Here is a 23,203-nt window from a genome sequence, read left to right as displayed (position 1 = left end):
TAAAAAGCAGAGACATTACTTTGCCATCAAAGTTCCATCTAGTCAAAGCTATGGTTTTTCCAGTAGTCACGTATGGATGTGAGAGTTGGACTATAAAGGAAGTTGAGCGCCAAAGAATTAATGCTTTTGAACTGTGGTGTTGGAGAAGACTCTTGAGAGTCCCTTGGACTGCAAGGAGATCAAACCAGTTATTTCTTAAGGAAATCAGTCCTGAATATTCATTGGAAGGACTGATGCTGAAGCTGAAACTCCAATACTTTGGCCACCTGATATGAAGAACTGACTCTTTTGAAAAGGCCCTGATGCTGGGAAAGATTGAAGGCGGGAGGAGAAGAAGATGCAGAGGTTCAGTTGGTTGGATGGCATCACTGACTCAATGGGCATGGGTTTGAGTAAGCTCCAGGAGTTAGTGATGGACAGGGAAGTCTGGCATGCTGCAGTCCATGGGGTCTCAAAGAGTTGGACATGACTGAGCAACTGAACTGAACTAAACTGAAGACCCCAAAAGATGTGCAGCCATTATCCTGTTGTTAATCTTATGAACCAGAATAAAATTTCTCCATCTCTTTTAGAGGAGACGAAGGGCCTTATTTTTTTCAGCTGTTGTAGGAATTGCTGGAATCCAGGGGTCTCTGAAAAGGGGAGGGGGGATGGAGATGGACCCATTCTCTCTCTGCCTCACCATTCACTCAACAGTTCAGTTCAGTTTATTCACTCAACAATGGTCATCAATGGTCTCCTGTTATAATGCCCTCTGGCATTAGAAAAGATGCAGACCTAATATGGAGGCATCTGGACAAGATGAACACAAATAATTATATTACATATAAAAGGTGTTAAGTGAATAAAAGAGAAGTGTCACAAAAGTTGAGAAAAGGGGACTATTCCTTCTAGATAGCTGAATTTTATTTTATTTTATTTTACTTTACAATATTGTAGTGGTTTTGCCATACATTGACATGAATCGGCCACAGGTGTACACGTGTTCCCAATCCTGAACCCCCCTCCCCCTCTCCTTCCCCATACCATCCCTCTGGGTCATCCCAGTGCACCAGCCCCAAGCACCCTGTCTCATGCATCGAACCTGGACTGGTGATTTGTTTCACATATGATAATATACATGTTTCAATGCTATTCTCCCAAATCATCCCACCCTAGCCCTCTCCCACAGAGTCCAAAAGACTGTTCTATATATCTGTGTCTCTTTTGCCATCTCGCATATAGGGTTATCGTTACCATCTTTCTAAATTCCATATATATGTGTTAGTATACTGTATTGGTGTTTTTCTTTATGGCTTACTTCACTCTGTGTAATAGGCTCCAGTTTCATCCACCTCATCAGAACTGATTCAAATGTATTCTTTTTAATGGCTGAGTAATATTCCATTGTGTATATGTACCACAGCTTTCTTATCCATTCATCTGCTAATGGACATCTAGGTTGCTTCCATGTCCTGGCTATTATAAACAGTGCTGCGATGAACATTGGGGTACACGTGTCTCTTTGAATTCTGGTTTTCTCGGTGTGTATGCCCAGCAGTGGGATTGCTGGGTCATAAGGCAGTTCTATTTCCAGTTTTTTAAGGAATCTCCACACTGTTCTCCATAGTGGCTGTACTAGTTTGCATTCCCACCAACAGTGTAAGAGGGTTCCCTTTTCTTCACACCCTCTCCAGCATTTATTGCTTGTAGACTTTTGGATCGCAGCCATTCTGAGTGGCGTGAAATGGTACCTCATTGTGGTTTTGATTTGCATTTCTCTGATAATGAGTGATGTTGAGCATCTTTTCATGTGTTTGTTAGCCATCTGTATGTCTTCTTTGGATAATGTCTGTTTAGTTCTTTGGCCCATTTTTTGATTGGGTCATTTATTTTTCTGGAATTGAGCTGCAGGAGTTGCTTGTGTATTTTTGAGATTATGGTTATGTGAGAGAAGTGTGTCTTGAAACCAAGATTCTTAAGTTATGTACAGAGAACAGTGTCCTAGAGGGAAAAGAGAGGGAATAGATGATGGGCATCTGTAAGGAGTTTGTTAACTGAGACTGAACTGAAGATGCAGCTGGCAAATGGAGTAGGTAGAGGGAACGGGGTGTAAACCAAGACACTGCAGAGGTGGAATCGATAAAACTAGCAAGCCACAAGGCAAGGGCGTAATGGAAGGCCAAGGGTTAAGGATAACTCTGAGGTGTCTAGCCTGGGAGGTTTTGGGGGCTATTCGCCAAACTAGGGGAACAAGGAAACAATTGCAGAAGAATGGTACAAAACTGAGTTTCCACAGAGCATAGCAGGACTCCTTCTCGGTTCTTCTGTGGACCCCGAGTGTGTGCAAACCCTACAATTAAGCCTTTAGCAAATGGGATTTGAGGCAGTGTGATATGATTTAGGAACTAGAGAGACTAAACATGTAACTTAGGATAATGAAAGTCTTTCTCTCCTTTAGCAGTATGGTGATTGCTTTACCCTTTTTTGTTTATCACCTGGAGTTTTTCATTTTCCTCAAAATATTATTCTCATGTCCCCATCATATTAGAAAGCCATAAAGAATTGGTGGGCAAGTATCATTTCTTTGTAACTTTGCAGAGAGAGGACCTTAAAAGGTATAAAAAAATCAGGAAATAAATACATACGTATTTCATCTGTATTGGAAGATGAAATTTAAGCTCATTCATTTTTAACAGGTGATGACAAGCAATCCTATCGGAAGAAATGGTGCAGGTGAGTGTGTGTGAAGGTGTCAGACCAGTCCCAGGAATTGCTGGTGGAGGTTAGTGTGAGTAGGGGCAAGCGGGTGGAATCCAGAGTAAGACTAGACAGACAAGGTAGAGTCAGGTCTTGGAGAGCTGAGTCCTAATAACAAGACCAATAATAAATAACACACAGCATACACACTGTGCCAGAAATCTCTCCATGCTTATAGTGACAGTCACTCACTCAATCAGCATCACAACATCTGAGTATGGGTGATATTGTTAGGACGATTCTCATGATGAGGAAATCAAAGTGCACAGAGAGGACAGTTGACCCTCTTGAGGCCATGAAGTAAAGTCAACAAGGGAATCAGATTAAACTCAGTCGTGCCTATGCCCAGGTTTTATGCTTTTAATTGTAAACTTCTCCTGCTTCTCCACCTGAGGTTGGTAATTCATTAAATCTTGTGAATAGCAGAATGACAAAAGCAGATGTGAATTTTAAAAACTGGCTCAGATGCTCCCTATGTCAAAGGCCCTGGTAAAAGTAAAATTCAAGGGATAGATACATGCTTTACTCCCTTCCCTGCTGCATACATACAATTTTTGGTAAAAGCCGTAACATGATAAATTTACAGTCTGTATCTACTGTACAGCAGCAATGCTCGATTCTATCAGCTAAATATTTGATGGTGATGCTTGGCGTTTGCAAAATGCTTATGAGAGAGACAGGCCAATCACTTGATCAGCAAATGCCACCAGTTTAAAAACACAGAAGGAAGAGGAAATTAGAGTGTCATGGTAATAATAAAAGAAAACCAAATTTATTTAAACCTAGCAGTAATTAGGTATTTATAGCTGGTAATAGTTTCCAAAGAAAGGCAGGAGATGTCTCATTACTTCCTTTGGAAACAATGTTCTTATGATGTGGACAAAGCTTAGAAGATAAGAAAACAAATCCACTTTGATCCCCAGGGGAGCATTTGGAACACACATCTTTCTGTCTTGAACTTGGATGTCCTAATAAAATGGCCTCTTTCGTTCTCCCATCTATCTCTTCAATCTAAACTCATCCACAGGAGCCCTATCCCTTGTTTCATTCCTGATAATTTATTAATAAGCCACCACATAAAAAATGTCCCTTAATAAAACATCCAAGCATTGTGGACTGCGTAATGTAGTTAATTTAAAGCTGGGAAACTGAGATTCATGTAGATGGTCATATTAGATTAGGGGAAAGATTAGCATCACTCCTGCTGTTTGCTGGAGAACACAGCTGAATATGCCGTTCTTCACAGAGCTGCATTCTGAGGACCATTTTCATGTCCTGAATTTGCATGCCATGTTATGGACAAGCTTCTGGAAACCAAAATCAAAGTAGTCTTAGATGGAATCTAGAAAAGAGTTCCTGCCCCCCTCTCTCAAACTCCATCCTTCACACTCCCACCCACTCATATTTCCTACTACTTTCTGATGCAGGTCCAGGAGCTGGATGGAAAATGGATGGCTAATTTCATAGGAAACTTAAAAAAAAAAACCCTCATTTCCTCTGTGGGAAAAAAATGCAAACGGGCAAGCAAACCGATATAGAGATACACACACAGTCACCAGAGTTCATTAAACTCGTTAGAAGCAGAATGACGTCAGACTGCTATGGTTTGGTTAAACATCCACTCAGAACCAGTAAGATTTGGATTCCGTTTCAAGCAGAAAATATCATGATAATTAGTTATTACTTAGAAAACAAGCAATATTTTTCTCTTTAGAGCATAGGTTTCAAAATTCAGATCTATGGAAGTTATTTAGTATTTTTCATACACCATATTCATACTTGGCAAATCTATCTTGTGTTCTGCCCATTGTCTTTGTAATTTCTGTGTCCTCAAAAACACAGAACATTGGTCCGAAACAAATGCTTATCTTTTCTCTGCTTGGCAGCAATTCTAATGGCCATTTAACAACATAACAAGCAAAAATTATCTGGCATCATGCACAATGTAGTCAAATAATACCTTTCACAAAAAGTACGACTATGCAGCAAAGCAGAGCTTAACAAAGCTGACATTTCTTGAGGGTTCTATATTCCATCTAATTTGCATAGTTGGTATTGGGCAACTCCAGGCCCTTCGTTCCAGATTCAATTATGTTGCCAAACTGGCAGCTTTGCAATAGCTGAGGGAAAGATTATATGCCTATACTCTGGTTTTCCTTTTCTTCATGTAATGAATTCAAATGTTAAACCAATAATCTTCTAGTAAGAAAAAACGTATATGAATGTCAACTCGAATCATTGGTTAATAGCTGAGTGAATCAGCTGGACTTGTGTATTCTTTTGCTGGGGTATAATTTCCTTGAGAAGAAATAACAAAGGCTAAAGAAGGGTCTATAAACTAAATTGATTCAGAAACTGAGAGCCAGCAGGAGGCTACAGTTCATACACCATGGGTCTGTTTCTCTTTGTGGGAATTATCCTATTGTTTAAGCTTACCTTCTGCCATCATGGTGACTTCTTTTTCAGTCTCTACTTGTGACCCCTGGTGTTTGGGTGAGACATGGCTGTGATTCCTTTGATCACTAGTCTGAGTTTCAGAAATCTCTTCGTTTTTAATTTCTAAATTAATGAAAAAAATAAGTGTTTTTTTTTTAAGAATAAAATGACATATTTATTGCAAATGAGCCTTAAGTATTAGGATATTTCTTTTGTCCACTCCCCCCAAACCATTGTGATAAATGTGCAGCAAAATGCACACAATATCCCAGAGCTTAAGGAATACTAAAATAAAATCCCATATACTGACCACTACATGGAGGATTAAAACTACTGTCCAATATGGTGGCCACTACATGTGGTGGCTGAATATGTGAAATGTGTCTGTAAACATAAAATACACACTTGATTTTTCAAAAATGCATGACACCTAATATTTTTATATTCATTACATGTTGAAATATTATCTTGGTATTTTAGGTTTGTTGTTCACTAGCATTGCTAAGGCATGTCCGACTCTTTGGGAACCCATGGACTGCAGCATGTCAGGCTTCCCTGTCCTTCACCATCTCTCAGAGTTTGCTCATACTCATGTCCATTGAGTCCATGATGCCATCCAACCATCTGTCGCCCCCTTCTCCTGCCTTTAATCTTTCCCAGCATCAGGGTCTTTTCCAATGAGTCGGCTCTTCACATCAGGTGGCCAAAGTATTGGAGCTTCAGCTCCAGCTAATTTTAGGTTAAATGGCTACTAGAAAATGACACTACCTGCCTCGTCATATAACCATGAACATGGTTTATGTTATCTTTCTGTTGACCAGAGTGGCTATAGAATGTTCCTAGTACAGTAAGTGCCCTACACTTGAACCTTCAAGTTGCAGACTTTCAAAGATTCGAACATGTGTTTGAGTGTCCAATCACAGAAGTTAGGTCACATGTCTGGCATACATTGTCACATTATTGCATTCTCTGCAAGTGCTTGTGCTCTTGTGTGCTTTCCTGCCCAGTACTGTATAGAGTACAGTAGTACAGTATCTTTGTTTCAAGCCAGATCTTTAAGCGGACGACTTCAATGAACTTTTTGCTATGCAACACAAGGAGCTTACTAATGAAGACCTGATGGAGTCGGAGCCCCAGAGAAAGGACGAAAGGAGACAAGAGGAATAAGTAACTGAAGAACCAAAGAGATTCATGATGCAGGAAATGGCCAGGGGATTTTCTTTATTTGAGGAGGCACTGTTAGCATTTGAGGCACAGGACCTGAACATACAACAGCACACGAAGGTTGCAGAAGCTGTTCAGAATGCAATCCAGTGGGCTAGTGTCATCTATGGTGAGAAAAAAAGAGCTACTATCCAGATATCACTGGATCCTTTTTCCAAGAGGGTAGATAGAGTTGAACCCACCAAGGAACCAGAAGCTGTGCCATCAACATCAGGGTTGCATGAAATTGCAGCTTACCCTCTAACTCCTAATGCTAAAGATCCTTTAGCTCTACCATCTCCTACCTCCTCTCTCTCCTTCAGTCAGTAACTCTTCTTGCCAGTTTACTCAATGCCAGCCCCTGTATGCCAGCCGTTGTACTACTGTATTTTTCAAGGTACTGTAAGATTTTAAATGCTTTATTTTTTGTGTTTGCGTTCTATGTATTTTGTGTGAAAATTATTAGAAACCTATTACAGTAAACTGCAGTACTATATAGCCAATTGTGTTAGCTGGGTATCTAGGCTAACTTGGTTGGACTTACAAATTTGACTTACGAAAGTGCTCTTGGAAGAACTCATCCATATGTGGGGACTTACTGTATTTTTTTCAGGTTTTATTTAGAAATAATTATAGATTCACAGAAAGTGTCAAAGAAACATACAGGGATGACCTATGTACCTCCACTTAGCCTTCTCTTCACATCAACAACTTACATTAACTGTAGTATGACATCAAAACTAGGAAACTGGCATCAGTTTATATCTTCAGTCAGCTCTTGACTGAGTGATGCTTTAATTCATTCATTCACTAAATATATTAATAAAAATACATTTACATTCTTCATGCCAGACACTGTTCTAGGCACTAGAAAGTCAATTGTAAGTATGAAAGATCAGGTCCCTGCCCTTCCCTGATGGCTCAGATGGTAAAGCGTCTGCCTGCAGTGCAGGAGACCTGGGTTCAATCCCTGGGTTGGGAAGATCCCCTGGAGAAGGAAATGTCAACCCACTCCAGTACTCTTGCCTGGAAAATTCCATGGACTGAGGAGCCTTGTAGGCTACAGTCCATAGGGTCGCAAAGAGTTGGACACGACTAAGTGACTTCACTTTCACTTTGGATGGCAGATGATAAGCAAATAAATTATAATATAACATCAGATAATGCCATGCCAAGAGACATGATGATTGTTTCAAGAAAAAGCACTTTTGTGATTGATTTGAGCAAAACTGATTGATTTTTTTTTTCATGAAACACCATTTTCACATTGAAAGCACTTGAAAGAAAAACTGAAAGATAAATTATGGTTATTCAAAATTGGGTATTCGAGAGATTTCTTTTATAAGTAAATGAAGTAAGCCTGTAACTTTAAAGAAATAATTGATAGAATTTGTCATCAGTGATAGAAATCAAGCTCACATTGGAAATTTTAGAAGTTTAGAAAACATTGTTATAAACTACCATGAGCTTTACAGAATTTCTAATTCTATTGATATTAACATGTAATTTTTTTTTAATTGTAGAATGAAATATATTAATATCAACATTTGGTATATCTATATAACTCAGTGAAACAACATTTACCAAATGGCCAAAACATAATTTTTCAAAATCACCTGTGGGCAAAATTCAAAGTACAAGGTAGACTTGTGCATTTTCATGTAACAGAATAAAAAAGTATATTGAGATGTACCTTTAAGTAACTATCTCTGGTCTAGTTTGGGTGCAGCAACAAATAAGAACGTCTGCTGTATATGTAAAAGTTATTAAAATATTCTTCCTTTTCCTATGAGGTATCTATTTGAGGCTAGAATTTTCTTCAGATACTTCAGTCAAAACAATACATTGCAACAAACCAAATGCAGAAGCTGCTAAGAGAATCCAGCTGACTTTTCTTAAATCAGACATTAAAGAAGTTTGTAAAAAATACCATTCTTTTCACTATACACATTCTACAGCACAATTTTTAAGCTAAAAATAGGAAGCTTGGCCCAAAATAAAGAGCATCTAGTAGACTTTCCCTCTCCAGCTTCTCTCAGAAATCCAATCACAGTGAACAGTCTGGTGGTGGTACCCTACTTTCTGCTATTTCCTGTCTTAATTTTTCACTTTCTCTCTTTGCCTCTCCTCATTCTGCCTTTTTATACTCACTCTTCCTTATCACTTTGTTTTCCTAGTATCTCCTAATACCACAAGGGTTTTATCCATGTCTATCTCCCATCTCACCACCCCAAAAAAGAAAAAAAAAAGATCAGATCCTGGGAAAATGCCCAAGAACACAGTTTCTATGCTCCTAGGGAAAAAGAGGCGAACAAACAAAAAACCCAAGCACTCTCTTCCTTCTTCTGAAAAAGAAAACTATTTCCCCTTGATTGTAGAATCTGCCTTTTGGAAGGTCACCTGGGCTGTACCACACAGTGCTTCAGAGACTGGGCTCCAGTGAGAGCCTAACCACCTGGTTTGATCCTGTGGTGAGACCTTGGGAAAGTCACTTTGCTTTTTTGTGCTTCATGTGCCATGTCTGAAACACAGACAGAGTACTCGGTACCTATTTGACAGAGCTGTTCTGAAGACTGAATGAATTCAAGTCTCTAAAGTACTTAGAACCCAGTCCATAATGAGTATTCAAAAAATAAGAGCTGTCGCTATTATTATTGTTATTATATATTATTAATATTGTTGCTGTTATTTGGGATTAGGCAATCCTTGTCTCTATAAATTGAGCAACTTGGCTGCACCCTGTTTCATATGTTGTTGCTGCTGCTGCTGCTGCTGCTGCTAAGTCGCTTCAGTCGTGTCCAACTCTGTGCGACCCCATAGACGGCAGCCCACCAGGCTCCCCCGTCCCTGGGATTCTCCAGGCAAGAACACTGGAGTGGGTTGCCATTTCCTTCTCCAATGCATGAAAGTGAAAAGTCAAAGTGAAGTTGCTCAGTTGTGTCCGACTCTTAGCAACCCCATGGACTGCAGCCCACGAGGCTCCTCCATCCATGGGATTTTCCAGACAAGAGTACTGGAGTGGGGTGCCATTGCCTCCTCCAGAGGCTCATAAAATATGTTTCTTTGCAGGAAGAAAAAGAATAGTTAGTATATTATACATAATGGTATATTTTTTCAGACATTTTTATTCAAAAACAATCTACATACTTCTGGTTTTGCTTTTCTTAAACCAACAGCATACGAGGCAGCACAGAGCCAGCCACGAGACCCCTGAGCACAAGGAGGCAGCCATGATAATGGTGGATCTCTCGGACGGAGTCACAGGTAAGACAGCAAACGACCTGGAGCGAGCTGTAAAATTGACCCCTGTTCAGAAAAACAAATAAATACAAAATAATAATAAGATGCTAATATAATAAAATATTGTGGAAGAGATATGGTTAAAACAGTACCTGGCACATAGTTGGTTCAATAAATATTTATTGAATTAGATGATTAAATATATGAATCAATAATAAATGCAAGACTCCTATTTCTGATGAACTGAAAGATTCCAACAATATCATATGATTGTTATTTCCAGTTCTGTTCATTACAATGGGAGAATTCTTCCAATGCTCTCGTATTTTCAGACCTACTTCCTCCACCAGTGCAAAACTGAAGATTCACTCTTTCAGTTCAGTTCAGTCGCTCAGTCGTGTCCGACTCTTTTCGACCCCATGAATTGCAGCACGCCAGGCCTCCCTGTCCATCACCAACTCCCAGAGTTCACCCAGACTCACGTCCATAGAATCAGTGATGCCATCCAGCCATCTTATCCTCTGTCATCCCCTTTTCCTCCTGCCCCCCAATCCCTCCCAGCATCACAGTCTTTTCCAATGAGTCAACTCTTCGCATGAGGTGGCCAAAGTACTTTATGCTCCACTAATTAGAACAGAGAGGAAGGAAGGGAGGGAGGAAGGAAGGAAACTGTAACTGAGATAAAACATCCAAAGCATTATGCTGAGTGAGTGAAGTCCATTTCCAAAGGGTACTTATGATGTGTGTTAAGTGTTAGTTGCTCAGTTGTGTCTGAATCTTTGCAACCCCATGGGCTGGGAGCCCACCAAGCAAGAAAACTGGAATGGGTTTCCAGTTTTCTGGAATTCCAATGGGATTCCAGTTTTCTGGAAACTTCTCCAGGGGATCTTGCCGACCAGGGATCGAACCTGGGTCTCCCACATTGCAGCAGATTCTTTACTATCTGACCCACAAAGGAAGCCCTGTATATAGGATATGATTCCATTTATATGATATTTTAAAAAAGACAATTATAGAGATAGAAATCAGATCGGAAGTTGCAGGGATTAGTGGGAGGATGAGAGGACAGAGGAAAAACATAAAGGAGATCTTTGGGAAATGTTCTGTATCCTGATTGCGGTAGTGATTATATGAATCTCCCTCTCTCTCTTTCTCTTTCTCTCTCTCTCTCTCTCTCTCTATATATATATATATATATTTGAATTTATAAAATAACCTACCAAAAAGATCATTTTTACTGTATGTTATTTCAAAAATAGAAAGTTTAAAACTTTGCCTATAATTTTGGGAATGATAGATAGGTTCATTATCTTAACTGTGGGGATGGTTTCATGAACATATAGATTCATCAAAGCTTATTTAATAGTACACTTTAAATATGTATAGCTTATCATACGTCAACTATATCTCCAGACAAAAGTTAAAGAAAAACACTTGCTTGTGAACATATATTAGTTATAACCGGTGTTTTTGAGTAGCTCATTCAAAACAAACAAACCCCAAAATCTCTGCTTTCATCTGAATAATTCAGGCAAAAACAGAGCTTTTATTTCATCGACTGAAGGAAACACTGTTTTCTTTGCTGCGCTTTCCTTGGGCTGAACCTGACACTGGATTGGAAGTCACAGTTAGATCCCTAGTCTCTTGACTCCTGGCTGACTTGGTCCCAAAACTACTATAACAAAATTATCTAGAAATGCTTCTCTTATGTGTACATCTTATACTTGAGCCATAGTTGGCTTGTTTGTTATCAATTAGTTGCTTTTTATGGACAACTGAATAAGCTAATTCTAGCCCAGAGACAGAGGGATGGATTTTACTAGGGATTCAAAGAAGTAAAAAAACAAAATTCTTTATTCTTTTATCCATTTTCCAATAACTGCTCAGTGATTGTTTACTTCACCAAGTAGACAAGTTACTGTTCTCATTCTTAAGATATTTACAAGCTAATAAATGAAATAGGAAACACATACAAATGTAATACAAATCAGAACATGACCCATGCCACCAGAATGATGCAAGTCATTTGCTTTGGAAGTTTATTTTCCATTGATATGCTTGGGGAAAGCATTTCATAGGAGGGAGTATCTAGGTGGGGATGTGAAAGTTGAATAAATAAAGACAGAAAAGAGAAAAAACGATCTATACTGAAAAAAATTACTGCCAAGAAATACCAGGAATTAATGAAGGAACAATGTGAGGCAAATTTGGGTGGGCATTACATGTCAAAAGCCAAAAGACCTGTGACAACATTCTGAAGTCAATGTCATAAATGGAAAAATTCTGAGTGAAGAAGTGGCTTGAGCCACCTGAGATATAGAAGAGTAGGCCATGGCAGTGTTTAGAACACAGATAATGACACAGAGGCTGAAATCAGGCCTAAGGTTTGTAAGGCTAGAGCAGTAACCTGGGTCTAAGGGTGGAGACTACCAGTTTTTAAATATTTTCAACAAATGCAATCTTAGATAGAATCTCGGTATCCTCAGCTATTCATAAACAAATATTTATTTGTGCCTGTGATGTGCCGGGGATGTGATGCTGAGCTAGGCAGCATTCCTGTCCTTTCTGGAATTTAGGTTCTAAGGCAGAATAGAGCAGGCAGGCAATAGACAGACAAGCAAATACTCAGATACTCTTGACACCAGGAAGTGAGGAATTCCCAGCTGAAGACCGAGAATGGCTGGAGATGGGAGGAACAAGATTGGGATGGTGGTGTAGACAGAGCGAGGCAGAAAAGAGCGCTCTGAGGAGATGACATTTGAGGAGAACCCTGGGTGAACTGGTGAGTAAGACATGTGAATTTAGGGAGGAGGAATATTCTAGACTCAGAAATAGCAACTGCAGTTGGGTCAGGTGGCAGAATGCATTCCATCTCCGCCCGGCAGCCCTGGAGAGCCCTCTAATAGTCCCAGGGCCCCAGGAAATGGTTAAAGAAACCACAGCCTAGACAACAGTAACGACAGTGCGTGTGGAAAGGCTGGGCGGGAAGTCAGTAGAACAAACCTACAGACACCTTGCCCTCTGGGGAATGTCTCAGGAAGTTCAGAAATGGATAAATGAGCTGGATTAGTCCACATGTTAGAAAGACTTATGAGGATTCCATACATACTTGCAGTTTCTCAGTTCCTCAATTTTCAGAAATGGATAAATGAGCTGGATTAGTCCACATGTTAGAAAGACTTATGAGGATTCCATACATACTATGCAGTTTCTCAGTTCCTCAATTTTCATATTTCCAAAATAGCATAGTGATTATAGTCAATGATACCGAATAATAAACTTCAAAGTCACTAAGTGAGTAAGTCTTAACTGTTCTCAGAACAACAACAACAAAAAGAATGACAATTATGTAATGTGATATAGATGTTAGCTAACACTACAGGGGTAATCATATGGCAATGCATAAATATATTAAACCAACATACTGTTCACCTTAAACTTCTACAGTGTTATGTCAATGGTACCTCAATAGAAAATAAATATATACATGTATATTAAAAGAACTAAGTCCTTAATTATATCTTTGATGCATCTACAGAGCTGAAAAAATGTATGTCTTTGTATGCAACAATTAATGAAACATTGATTAAAGTGACATCTATTTCCATTAAAAAAAATAAAGACATGGACAATCTTGGAAACTTTAGAAAGACAGTTGGTCAATCGCCATGATCTAAAATCAGGAATCACATTTGCCATTATCTGCTATCTCTGGACATTAGTAGATATTGAATTTTGTCCCTTTTCTTCATTTTAAGAAAAATAAATAAATATGAGACAAAACATAATAAAATAGGAATAAAGATGAGTTCCTCTCTCTAAGGGATAAGAGGGAAAATAATGAAAATGATTGCAATCCTCTGTTTGATTCAGAAATGAAACAACAATAACAGACCCATGAATAAATGCTTGTCACAGCTCTTCTATTAGAGCTTGTCACTGATTGGTCTATCCATGTAAGGACAGGCCAGGATAAGCTGCTTTCCCAAATAATTCCAGCCCTAGACATTGATACACCTGGAAACAAGCAGTCACTCTCAGGAGCTATACTGTTAATGAACATGAGGTTATGGGGTCACCAGAAGGACAGGCCTTCTGATGTTTTCTATTTCTTCTTCATCTCTTCTGTCCTCATTTAAACAGAGCCTCGCCTCACCTTGTAGAAGGTCTTGAAAATGACTAAGAATAATTTAAGGAAAATGATAAAGAAAAAATGCAAGACAATTCCTCAGTTAGGGGACTTTGCAAGCTGTAGGTAGAAATTAAAGGAAGCAGTAGGCCAGTATATGTGAACACCAGGGCCAGCTCAAAATCACAGTGTCACCAGGAAGCTTCTGTCTACGCTACAGTTTACATTTGGTTTTATAACATATACCTTCAAATAACCTTGATGAAGTATTTACTCTTAGTTAACTACTGAGAAAACTGTAGGGTAATGGCCTTTTAAATATCCAACAAGCTGGGACCAAAATATCCAGCTCTGAATGTGTTACCCTTCAAAATATATCTTTGGGAATCCCACGGTCAAGGCACTGAACATTCTCCATGAATCTGTCCTTTCATTAGGACAACATCACAGATATCAAAAGAATAGCTGTCTTACAAAATTAACAATACTACCCGATCCCAAATGATAGTCTCTTTGGGAAGAAAGAGAAGAAAATGGTTTAAAACTTGGAACTAGAGGGGGAATAAAAAGATTACAGATCTTATCAATGTCATAAAAAAGGATTTTCAAACAAACTCTTCCAAGGTTGATCAAATTCTCTGGAACACACCTTTTTTGAACTTAATGTTTAACATTTAGGGGTCAGTCTTGTGAATTTGTAGAACACCGGGTAAATTTAAAATGATTTTCATCCAGCAAGAATCTAAGTGATATTTGTAGGCACACAACTCAGAAAAGATTAGAGTTTGGTTGCCCTGTATCCAATATAGCAAACTGATTTCAGAAGTCTTTTCTTTCCAGGCTACATGAACTATACACCTTGCTATCCTCCTGGTTCCTGCATTAAAAAGTTAAATAACTTGTTGACAAGTGTTCATCATACATTTTCATTTCATATTTTTAACTTTTTGAAAGTATACCATGGTTAGAATTTAAGTTTCATGAAGGAGAACTCATATCTGGCCTTAATTAAATATTTGTTGCTGGGGTTCAGACAGCTCACATGAAAACATTTCATTTCCTTTGCCATTTCCAATATCTAAGAGGTTTAAATCCACTCATGATTGTTCTGGTGTATTTTTTAAAAGCCTTGCATTACCACAGCTGATGCATTAACTACTTTCCACAGTTGCCTGTCTTAAGTATCAGACTAATTTCCCTGACTCAAATTAATCCTTGATTATAAATATCAACTTTTCAGTTCAAACGTAATGCTAAAATTTTTAGGATTTTTCTGATGCTCCCTTAGGTGAGGAAGGTTTTTCCTGGTAGCTTACAATACTGGATGCAATATCTAAATCATTTTAAAGTGGTAATTGTGTCTCTATCAGAGTTTAATCCTTTATAAAAAGGATGCCCAAAATTGAACTTCACCATTCCTTTGTAGGGTGGAGACTGGACCCTATTCATCATGGAAATGGGAGAGTAATATTTTTCATAAACTCATCTCCCTTTGAAGTTTAAGTAGCATTTATTCACTACAAAGTGATTGAATAGTAGTACCCTCTAACAAAGTGAAATTTGTCAAGAATGCCTCAGAAGGAAGATTTCTTTTGAATGTTTTCTCAGAAAGAACTGGTTGTATAAACAGTTGACACACACCTTCTACCTACAGTTCTAAAGTACCAGGATTTTGAATGTGTATAGTCATCATTTCCAAGGTGGGGGTGGGGCAGTGGAGGAGGCAGGCAGGACTAAAAGATGAGGTTTCATAAAACTCAATACTCCATGACTCTCTTCCTTATAAATTAAAAATGTTAAATTAATATTCAACCAAATTCCATCAAATGTCATCGGGAAAAAAGTAGAACATTCAAAGTAAATTTTAACAACTAGAAGAAAATGTACATTTGGATTCTTGCTTACCAGGAAGCAATACTTGCTCTTCAGGCTTAATTTCGACATGTGTTCTTGCTTCTCACACCATAATGATATAACCAGGGGAATTTTTTCTCTAAGCTACAGTGACTCTTATTCATGAGAGGAGCTAGTCCCATTATAAAGGAGAAAGAGCTATATTTAAAAAAGAAAGAAAGAAAGAAACAGGTAATAAAAACACACTGTGTTGAAATTACCTGGAGGGGAAGTGACAGTAAAAATAAAGTGCCAATTTGACCCAGAGATCAAAACTGCCAAGTTGGAGAAGCTCACATAACCATCTTGAGTTTCTGCGTGAGTACATCCTACAAACAAACACAAAACCAAACAGTGAATGTTAGTCACCTACGCTAGAGCAATTTCTTCAAGTAATCTCTGTAGAGAGGCAATTGGACAATAAAGAAAAAATTGATGAAAAAGGTTACTAAATCCATCAGGCTTCTCTTAGGCAAATCTTGAAACCAAGTAAGTCAAGACAGAATAATAGTGAGTGCAAGTCACTCAGTTGTGGCCGACTCTTTGTGACCCCATGGACTGTAGCCTACCAAGCTCCTCTGTCCATGGAATTTTCCAGGCAAGAATATAGGAGTGGGTTGCCATTCCCTTCTCCAGGGCATCTTCCTAACCCAGGGATCAAACCCAGGTCTCCCGCATTTTCAGGTGGATTCTTTACCATCTGAGCCACCAGGGAAGCCCAGAATAATAGTAACAACAGCTAACATATATCAAAGTTCACTCTGCCAAACATTGGGCATTCTATTCCTCATTATATACAAACTACAGCACACCACAAAATATACTATTATCTACAGTCTAAAGATTAGGAAACAGGCTCAGGAAACATTAAATTACTTGGTGAGAAGGTTATAGGTCAAATCTTCCTGATTTCATAAAGTTTGTATTCTTAGCCACCATTGGGTAAGAATACACCACTTCCCAGGTGGTGTCAGTGGTAAAGAACATGCCTGCCAATACAGGTTAGACATACGAGACGTGGGTTCAATCCCCGGATGAGGAAGATCCCATGGAGGAAGAAATGGCAACCCACTCCAGCATTCTTGCCTGGAGAATTCCATGGACAGAGGAGCCTGGCAGACTGCAGTCCATTGGGTCACACAGAGTCAGACACGACTGAAGCGACTCAGCATGCACCATGCATTTTATTATTAAATGTATCTCAAGAAAGAAAGTCTACTATCTTTCTTGGTGGTCAGTTTCTAGGCTCTGCCTCTTTTCTAGTCAAGGGATCTGTAGTTTATGTGGTGGCAGAGTGAGGCCAATAGATTAGGAGCACAGCTATGCGTCAGATCAGGACTGATAAAGACTACCCTGTTCAGCAACTTGGATTGTCTGCACTTTGGTTTCTCTGAATAAAATGCAAAAAGGAAAGCTTACATTTTCTAACAATAGGCCATCCATTTACAAACCGAAAGAAGGAAACTGAGCTCCAGACCCCATTCACAATGCCATGAATTAGTCTTCTGCCTCCACTATCCTCAAATGACTTTGCTAAATAACAGCTGCTCCATTTCAGTTTGGAAATGTCACTGTGATTATTGGTACGATGGACAATGAGACAGGAGAGTGCTCCTAATGTTTAAAAACTGGTTTTGAGATCTTTAAGGCTGAAAGGTATCATAAAGATAGAATATGCACAGTGTTACATTTTTCAATTCAATTGCTCAATCCTTTTTGGGAAAACATTGTCTTTCCTCATCAATTTTGCAGAGCTAACTAAAACTTCCCTTTTCAGAAACATCTTTTCCTTCATCTCTTCAGAGTCCCAAAATAAATAAAAATGCCCAGAAAAATGGAAATAAATAAGCCAAGACTCAGATAAATGATAGGCGCCCAAGATAAATGCCGTTCATACTCTTTAAAACCTATATGCATCAAAATTATGGTCAATAAACTCTTGCAAACAATGAACTGCAGAGTACAGATGTTCAACATGAAATCGTTTGCTGCAGTTTTTCCTTTGACAAACGTCCTTATTGTTCCCATCTTTGGAGGAATACAAAGCAGCATTTAATCGAAATGTGTCCGGCGAGCACAGTGAGTCTGCCTCATAGAACAGCCGCCAAACTGCCTAATGGAAAGTACTTTAGCTCCAAATGGGCTTGCTTTTGTGTTAAATACCAGCTTGCCTCAGAGATCTCTACAAAGATTCCCATATATATCTATGATATTCTCAGATTTGAAGCATATGTGCCCAAAAGCGTAGGCAGTTTCTGCCAAGTACAGTACGTTACTCTGGGGCTCACCATATCTCTGGAATGATAATTATAAAACAGACAAATGTCATTGACAGGCTCCCTGATCAAGCTGGGACTGGCTGAGGGAACCTGGGAGAAGATGAGGTGTTGGACTTGAAGCAAGATTGAAGTTGATTACATGATTTATCAGGGAAGGCTACTTGAATGTGATTCTATAAGGAATAGGGTTTTAAAATACCTTTTTAGTCCAAATTCCACCCCCACCCATTCCCACAACTATCCATCTTACCCCTAGCTATCTACACTAACAAACTATTACATCATTAATGTTGATATTTTTAAAATGTTAACGACATATTTTTCTACAACGAGGATCTATAGTTAAATATCAAAGGATCTGAAGGACCTAAAATAATTATCTTTGAGTATATAAATCCACAGGGCTTCCCAGGTGGCATAGTGGTAAAGAACCCACCTGCCAATGCAAGAGATGTAAGAGATGTGGGTTTGATCCTTGGGTGGGGAAGATCCCCTGGAGGAAGAAATGGTAACCCACTCCAGTGTTCCTGCCTGGAAAATTTCATGGACAGATGAGCCTGACTGGCTACAGTCCACGGAGTTGAAAAGAGTTGGACATGACTGAGCACACACACAGCACATGTGTATAAACCCACTGTTTGGTTAACAGCTAATCTTTTTTTTTAACTGAAAAGGATTGACTGAGGTCAAAGCACATGAAGTTAAATTGCAGAACAAAAGGTTTAGGTTAAACATATAGATATGATTTTGTTGTTAATTTATTTTTCTGCAGGAAATACTTGAGTCAGGTGGTCTATGCCAAATAGTTTTGGTTCCATTTTCTCTGAAGTTAAGGAGAAATAATTCATGATGGTGTTGAGAGATACTCTCAATAATTGAAATAAACTGGTCATGTGGGTATTTCTATAAATAATTTTTTTCCTATTTCATGACATTCACACACACATAACATGTATGCATATTAGACACCCAGATCATTCCTCATATGTTCACATTGAATCTCCAAACAAGGACAATGTTGACAATACTGATCCAGGGGAGTCCGTTCACTTGAGCATGACTTGGTGTTAATACAAGAAAATAACAAGTGGTTTAACACCTTATTCATTTTGCATGATCCAGTATGATTCTAAACAAGTCAGTGAGGATATCCTTGGGATAACTGAAAGAAAAGTAATGAAGAGTCTGGAGTAGTGTGAGTCAGGAGTGGGGCACAGTAGAGAACAGAGGCTGAGTAAGGTACAGTGGATGAGTAGGTATGAGGTAGGGGTAAGGCATGGAGTCTAAGGTACTGGGTACAGACAGGTAATGTATGAAGGATGGCAAGGCACATATTTTACCTTGAAGAGGCATGAGGATGAGCTTAGACTCAAAGCCAGGGTAGAGCAAGAAGTAACTGTAAAATCGGAGTCATTCTTGGAAACCAGCAATGTTGCAGATAGGCAAATGTTTAAATTGGTAAATGAGTCGTTTATAAGTTTGTAAAGGCATTACAGAACACTCAAACTAATATAAATGTCCTAACCTATATGGTGTCTAACTGCATTCTTCTGTGTGTGGATATCCAGTTTCCCCCAATACCATTTGCTGAAGAGACAGTTCTTTCTCCATTGTATATCCTTAATTCCTGTGCTGAATATCAGTTGGCCATATGTGAGTGGCTTTACTTCTCAGCTCTCTAGTCTGTTCCATTCGTTTATATGCCTGTCTTGAAGCCAGTATCATACTGTTTACTATAGTTTTGTAATATGCTTTAAATTAGGAAGTGGTGACTCTCATTTTGTTCTTATTTTTCAAGATCATTTTGGTTATTTAATATCTTCTGCAGCTCCATAAAAATTCTAGAATTGCTTTTTTCTATTTCTATAAGAAATATTATTGAGATTTTGATAGAGATTAAATTGAATCTGTAGCTCTCTTTGGGTAGTATGGACACTTTAAGCAAAATTAGACAAGTGGGATTACTTCAAATTTAAAAGCTTCTGCATAGTTAACAGAATGAAAAGGCAACTTATAGCATGGGAGAAAATGTTTGCAAGTCATTTATCTGATAAGGTGTTAGTTTGCAAAATATATAAGAAATTCTTAAACCTCAGTAGCTTAAAAACTAATAACCCAATTAAAAAATAGGCTAAGACCTTGAACAGACATTTCTCCAAAGAAGATCTGTAAATATGCAATATGCATATGCAAATATGCAATATGCAAAGATGCTCAACATCACTAGTCATCAGGGAAAAACATATCAAAACCACAATGAGATGTCATCTCACAGCTAATAGGACAACTATTTTCAAAAAGGCCAAAAGACAGCAAATTTTGGTTTCTAGCAAGTTCTAGGAGAAATTAGAATTCTCAAGCACTTTTAATGATAATGCAAAATGGTGTAGCCTTTATGGAAAAGAGTACCAAGGTGCCTCACAAAATTAAAACTAAAAATACCACATGATCCAGCAGGCACAGTTCTGGGTATTTATCCAGAATAATAATAATAATTTAAAAAAAGCAGGATCTTAAAGAGGTATCCCCATATTTGTTTCAGTGCTATTTATATTAGCCAAGATGTGGAACACACACACACATACATAGGCTTCCCTGGCGGCTCAGATGGTAAAGAATCTGCTTGCAATGCAGGAGACCCAAGTTTGATCCCTGGGTTGGGAAGACCCCCTGGAGAAGGGAATTGCATGGACAGAGGAGCCTGGAGAGCTGCACTCTATGTGGTTGAAAAGTCAGACATGACTGAGTGACTAACACTTTCACACACACACACACCACACACACACACATATATGCTACAGGTATGACAAAAACGCTCACCGTACTTGCGGGGCAGATGGCTCCTTAAACATTTCCTGTCAACCTTTTGCACTTTTTAGAAGACACTGGCATTGTACCCTGGTGGTGGAATTTTTTTTTCTCCAAATTATCAAAGATACTGAGTATTAGTGACTTTGTTATGAATCCCCAGTGGTTGCAAACATTTTTGGGCAGATGTGTTTACAGCGGGTCTCCAAATGTCACAAGTACCTACCTCTCAGCACAGAATCTAATGTCCCTTCCAGGGAAACTGAAATGACCCATGGCTCTGACGGGGGCCCCAAGGACTCTACTCTCCGATTCTGGGGGAAAAAAAAGAAAGGAAAAATAGGACTCAGAAGAGAATTTTGTGAAGTTAACCGAAAAAGAAGAGGATTCAGACAGAATCTTTCATATAGCACACATTCATGAGAATAAGCAAAGGAAAAATAATAAATAAAATAATAAATAGTCTTTGTCATGTTAACAAGAATATATCAAATAATTTTATCATGAGAAGAGAGTTTATTTCAAGAAAATTTGGGGCAAGGCAGTGAAGAGGACAAAGGAAAGCTAAGTTTACAGAAAAGGAGACTGACACTGTTTGCTGAAGGTTAATAAAATAGGAAAGGGACTTCCCTGGCTGTCCAGTGGTTATGCAGTTCCACTTCAGGGGGCATGGGTTCCATGCCTGGTTGGGGAACTAAGATCTCACATGCCCCACAGTTGGGTCAAAAAATAATAAAATTTATTTTTAAAAAGTGTCAGTGGATCTTGTGGCTGGTAAGGTGCTTTAAAAAAAAAAAAAAACCTTAAGGAAGGAAACATTAGGAGAACAAAGCAGGAGAGCTGGGTAAGTGCCTGACCAGAGCAAAAGTGTGGACCTCAGTCCCATGGGCTTTGTTCCTCTACAAGTATGTCATGGGACGCATTTTTTTTAAATTAAAGAGTGGAAAGTTGATTTAACTGTCATATTTCACTTCTTCCACCCATGACATTAGTAAATATAGAAAAGATAAAATCCAAGGACTTGGACACTGAAATTAGAATGAAGCATGCAGAAGCCTCTTATTGATACTGTACTTAACCACATACAGGAGAAATCACTTAAAATAACAGAACTATAATGTTATGGCATAAATGCCTTCAGCAGCATATGAAATGACTTCTGCAGATATAGATCCAGCACTTTGGGAAGGATAGATTTCTGAGAAGACACCTGAGACCTACTGTAAGAATTTGTTTGGAGTGAAAAAGTATTAGAATTCTACTCCTATCCATAATCATATTCTGGACTTTTTACAGAAAGTAGAAGGAAAGCAGGCTGTGCAATGGAAGGAAAATAATGAAAGTAGTTTGATGTTCTAAGTGCACCAACTGTCCCAGGGTGGGTGCTCTGTACACGTGTATTATGAAGATGACGGAGTCTGAAACATGCTCCGAATACAATATGGTACCCGGCTCCAAGTAAAGACTGTTACCTGTGCACAAAGTACCTGCTTATCCAGAAACACGAGCTGTGGTTGGACTGTGAGTTCTTTTCCCACTTCTCCATCTGAAGGCTGGACGAGGACTGAAAGACCATAAGGCCGAACATATATCAAGTTCCCAGTTTTGAAACTGCTTGTGTTTCTGCCACATGTTAAAAAAGAGAAGAGAATCCATGCCTCAGATTTTAGATACCGTACCACTGTAGTAGCTGTTTTCCATGATACACCATTACTACTGAAAAGGTTTGCCTTTGTTTCTAGAAACTAAATAATACACTGTATAGCAAACATGAACTTACAACCAAAGAATAATTATATATGTATTTTATATGTTTGCCATAGGAAATGATGAAATAGGTGTGTGAGGGGTGGGGTGGGAGAACATATATTATGAACTTAGATTTAATCACAATTTATTAACTCCAAAAAATCTCAGTGAGGCATCATATCAGACTAAAACACTTAGAAGGTGGGGATATTTTATAAGTATGCTAATAAACCAGATTTCCCCAAAAAGGATCAGATTTTAGTGCTTTTCCACTTTCCACGGTATAAATACATTCATCCTGGCTTATTCTGTGGGTACCGAGGTGATATCACCACAAAGAATTGGGAAGAGATGCCTGGGAACAACCTCCCCACACAACTGCTTCACAAAGACTCAGTTCAGTTCAGTTGCTCAGTTGTGTCTGACTCTTTGCAATCCCATGGACTGCAGCACACCAGGCTTTTCTGTCCATCACCAACTCCCAAGAGCTTGCTCAGACTCATGCCCATCAAGTTGGTGATGCCATCCAACCATCTCATCCTCTGTCGTCCCCTTCTCCTCCCGCCTCCAATCTTTCCCAGCATCAGGGTCTTTTCAAATGAGTCAGCTCTTCGCATCAGGTGGCCAAAGTATTTGAGCTTCAGCTTCACCAGCAGTCCTTCCAATGAATATTCAGGACTGATTTCCTTAAGGATTGACTTGTTTGGTCTCCTTGCAGTCCAAGGGA

The 23,203-nt window shown here is 38.8% G+C and overlaps 1 protein-coding gene across 1 annotated transcript in view; it reads right to left on the bottom strand.

The window, feature by feature from the left end:
- PKHD1 (polycystic kidney and hepatic disease 1 (autosomal recessive)) overlaps window positions 1-23,203 on the bottom strand; it is a 443,812-nt gene that overhangs the window by 8,925 nt on the left and 411,684 nt on the right. The window contains exons 63-67 of the mRNA XM_010863025.1: window positions 22,215-22,350; window positions 20,954-21,041; window positions 15,862-15,969; window positions 9,526-9,684; window positions 5,176-5,298 (exon numbers count right to left, since the gene is read on the bottom strand). Coding sequence (XP_010861327.1) covers window positions 5,176-5,298; window positions 9,526-9,684; window positions 15,862-15,969; window positions 20,954-21,041; window positions 22,215-22,350 — 614 coding nt within the window. The remainder of the gene's footprint in view (window positions 1-5,175; window positions 5,299-9,525; window positions 9,685-15,861; window positions 15,970-20,953; window positions 21,042-22,214; window positions 22,351-23,203) is intronic.

Source organism: Bison bison, unplaced genomic scaffold (assembly GCF_000754665.1).
Source record: "Bison bison bison isolate TAMUID 2011002044 unplaced genomic scaffold, Bison_UMD1.0 scf7180017864487, whole genome shotgun sequence".
Classification (NCBI taxonomy): Eukaryota; Metazoa; Chordata; class Mammalia; order Artiodactyla; family Bovidae; genus Bison; species Bison bison.
Note: the sequence above shows the minus strand (reverse complement) of the source record. Positions and strands in the feature narration are given on the sequence as shown.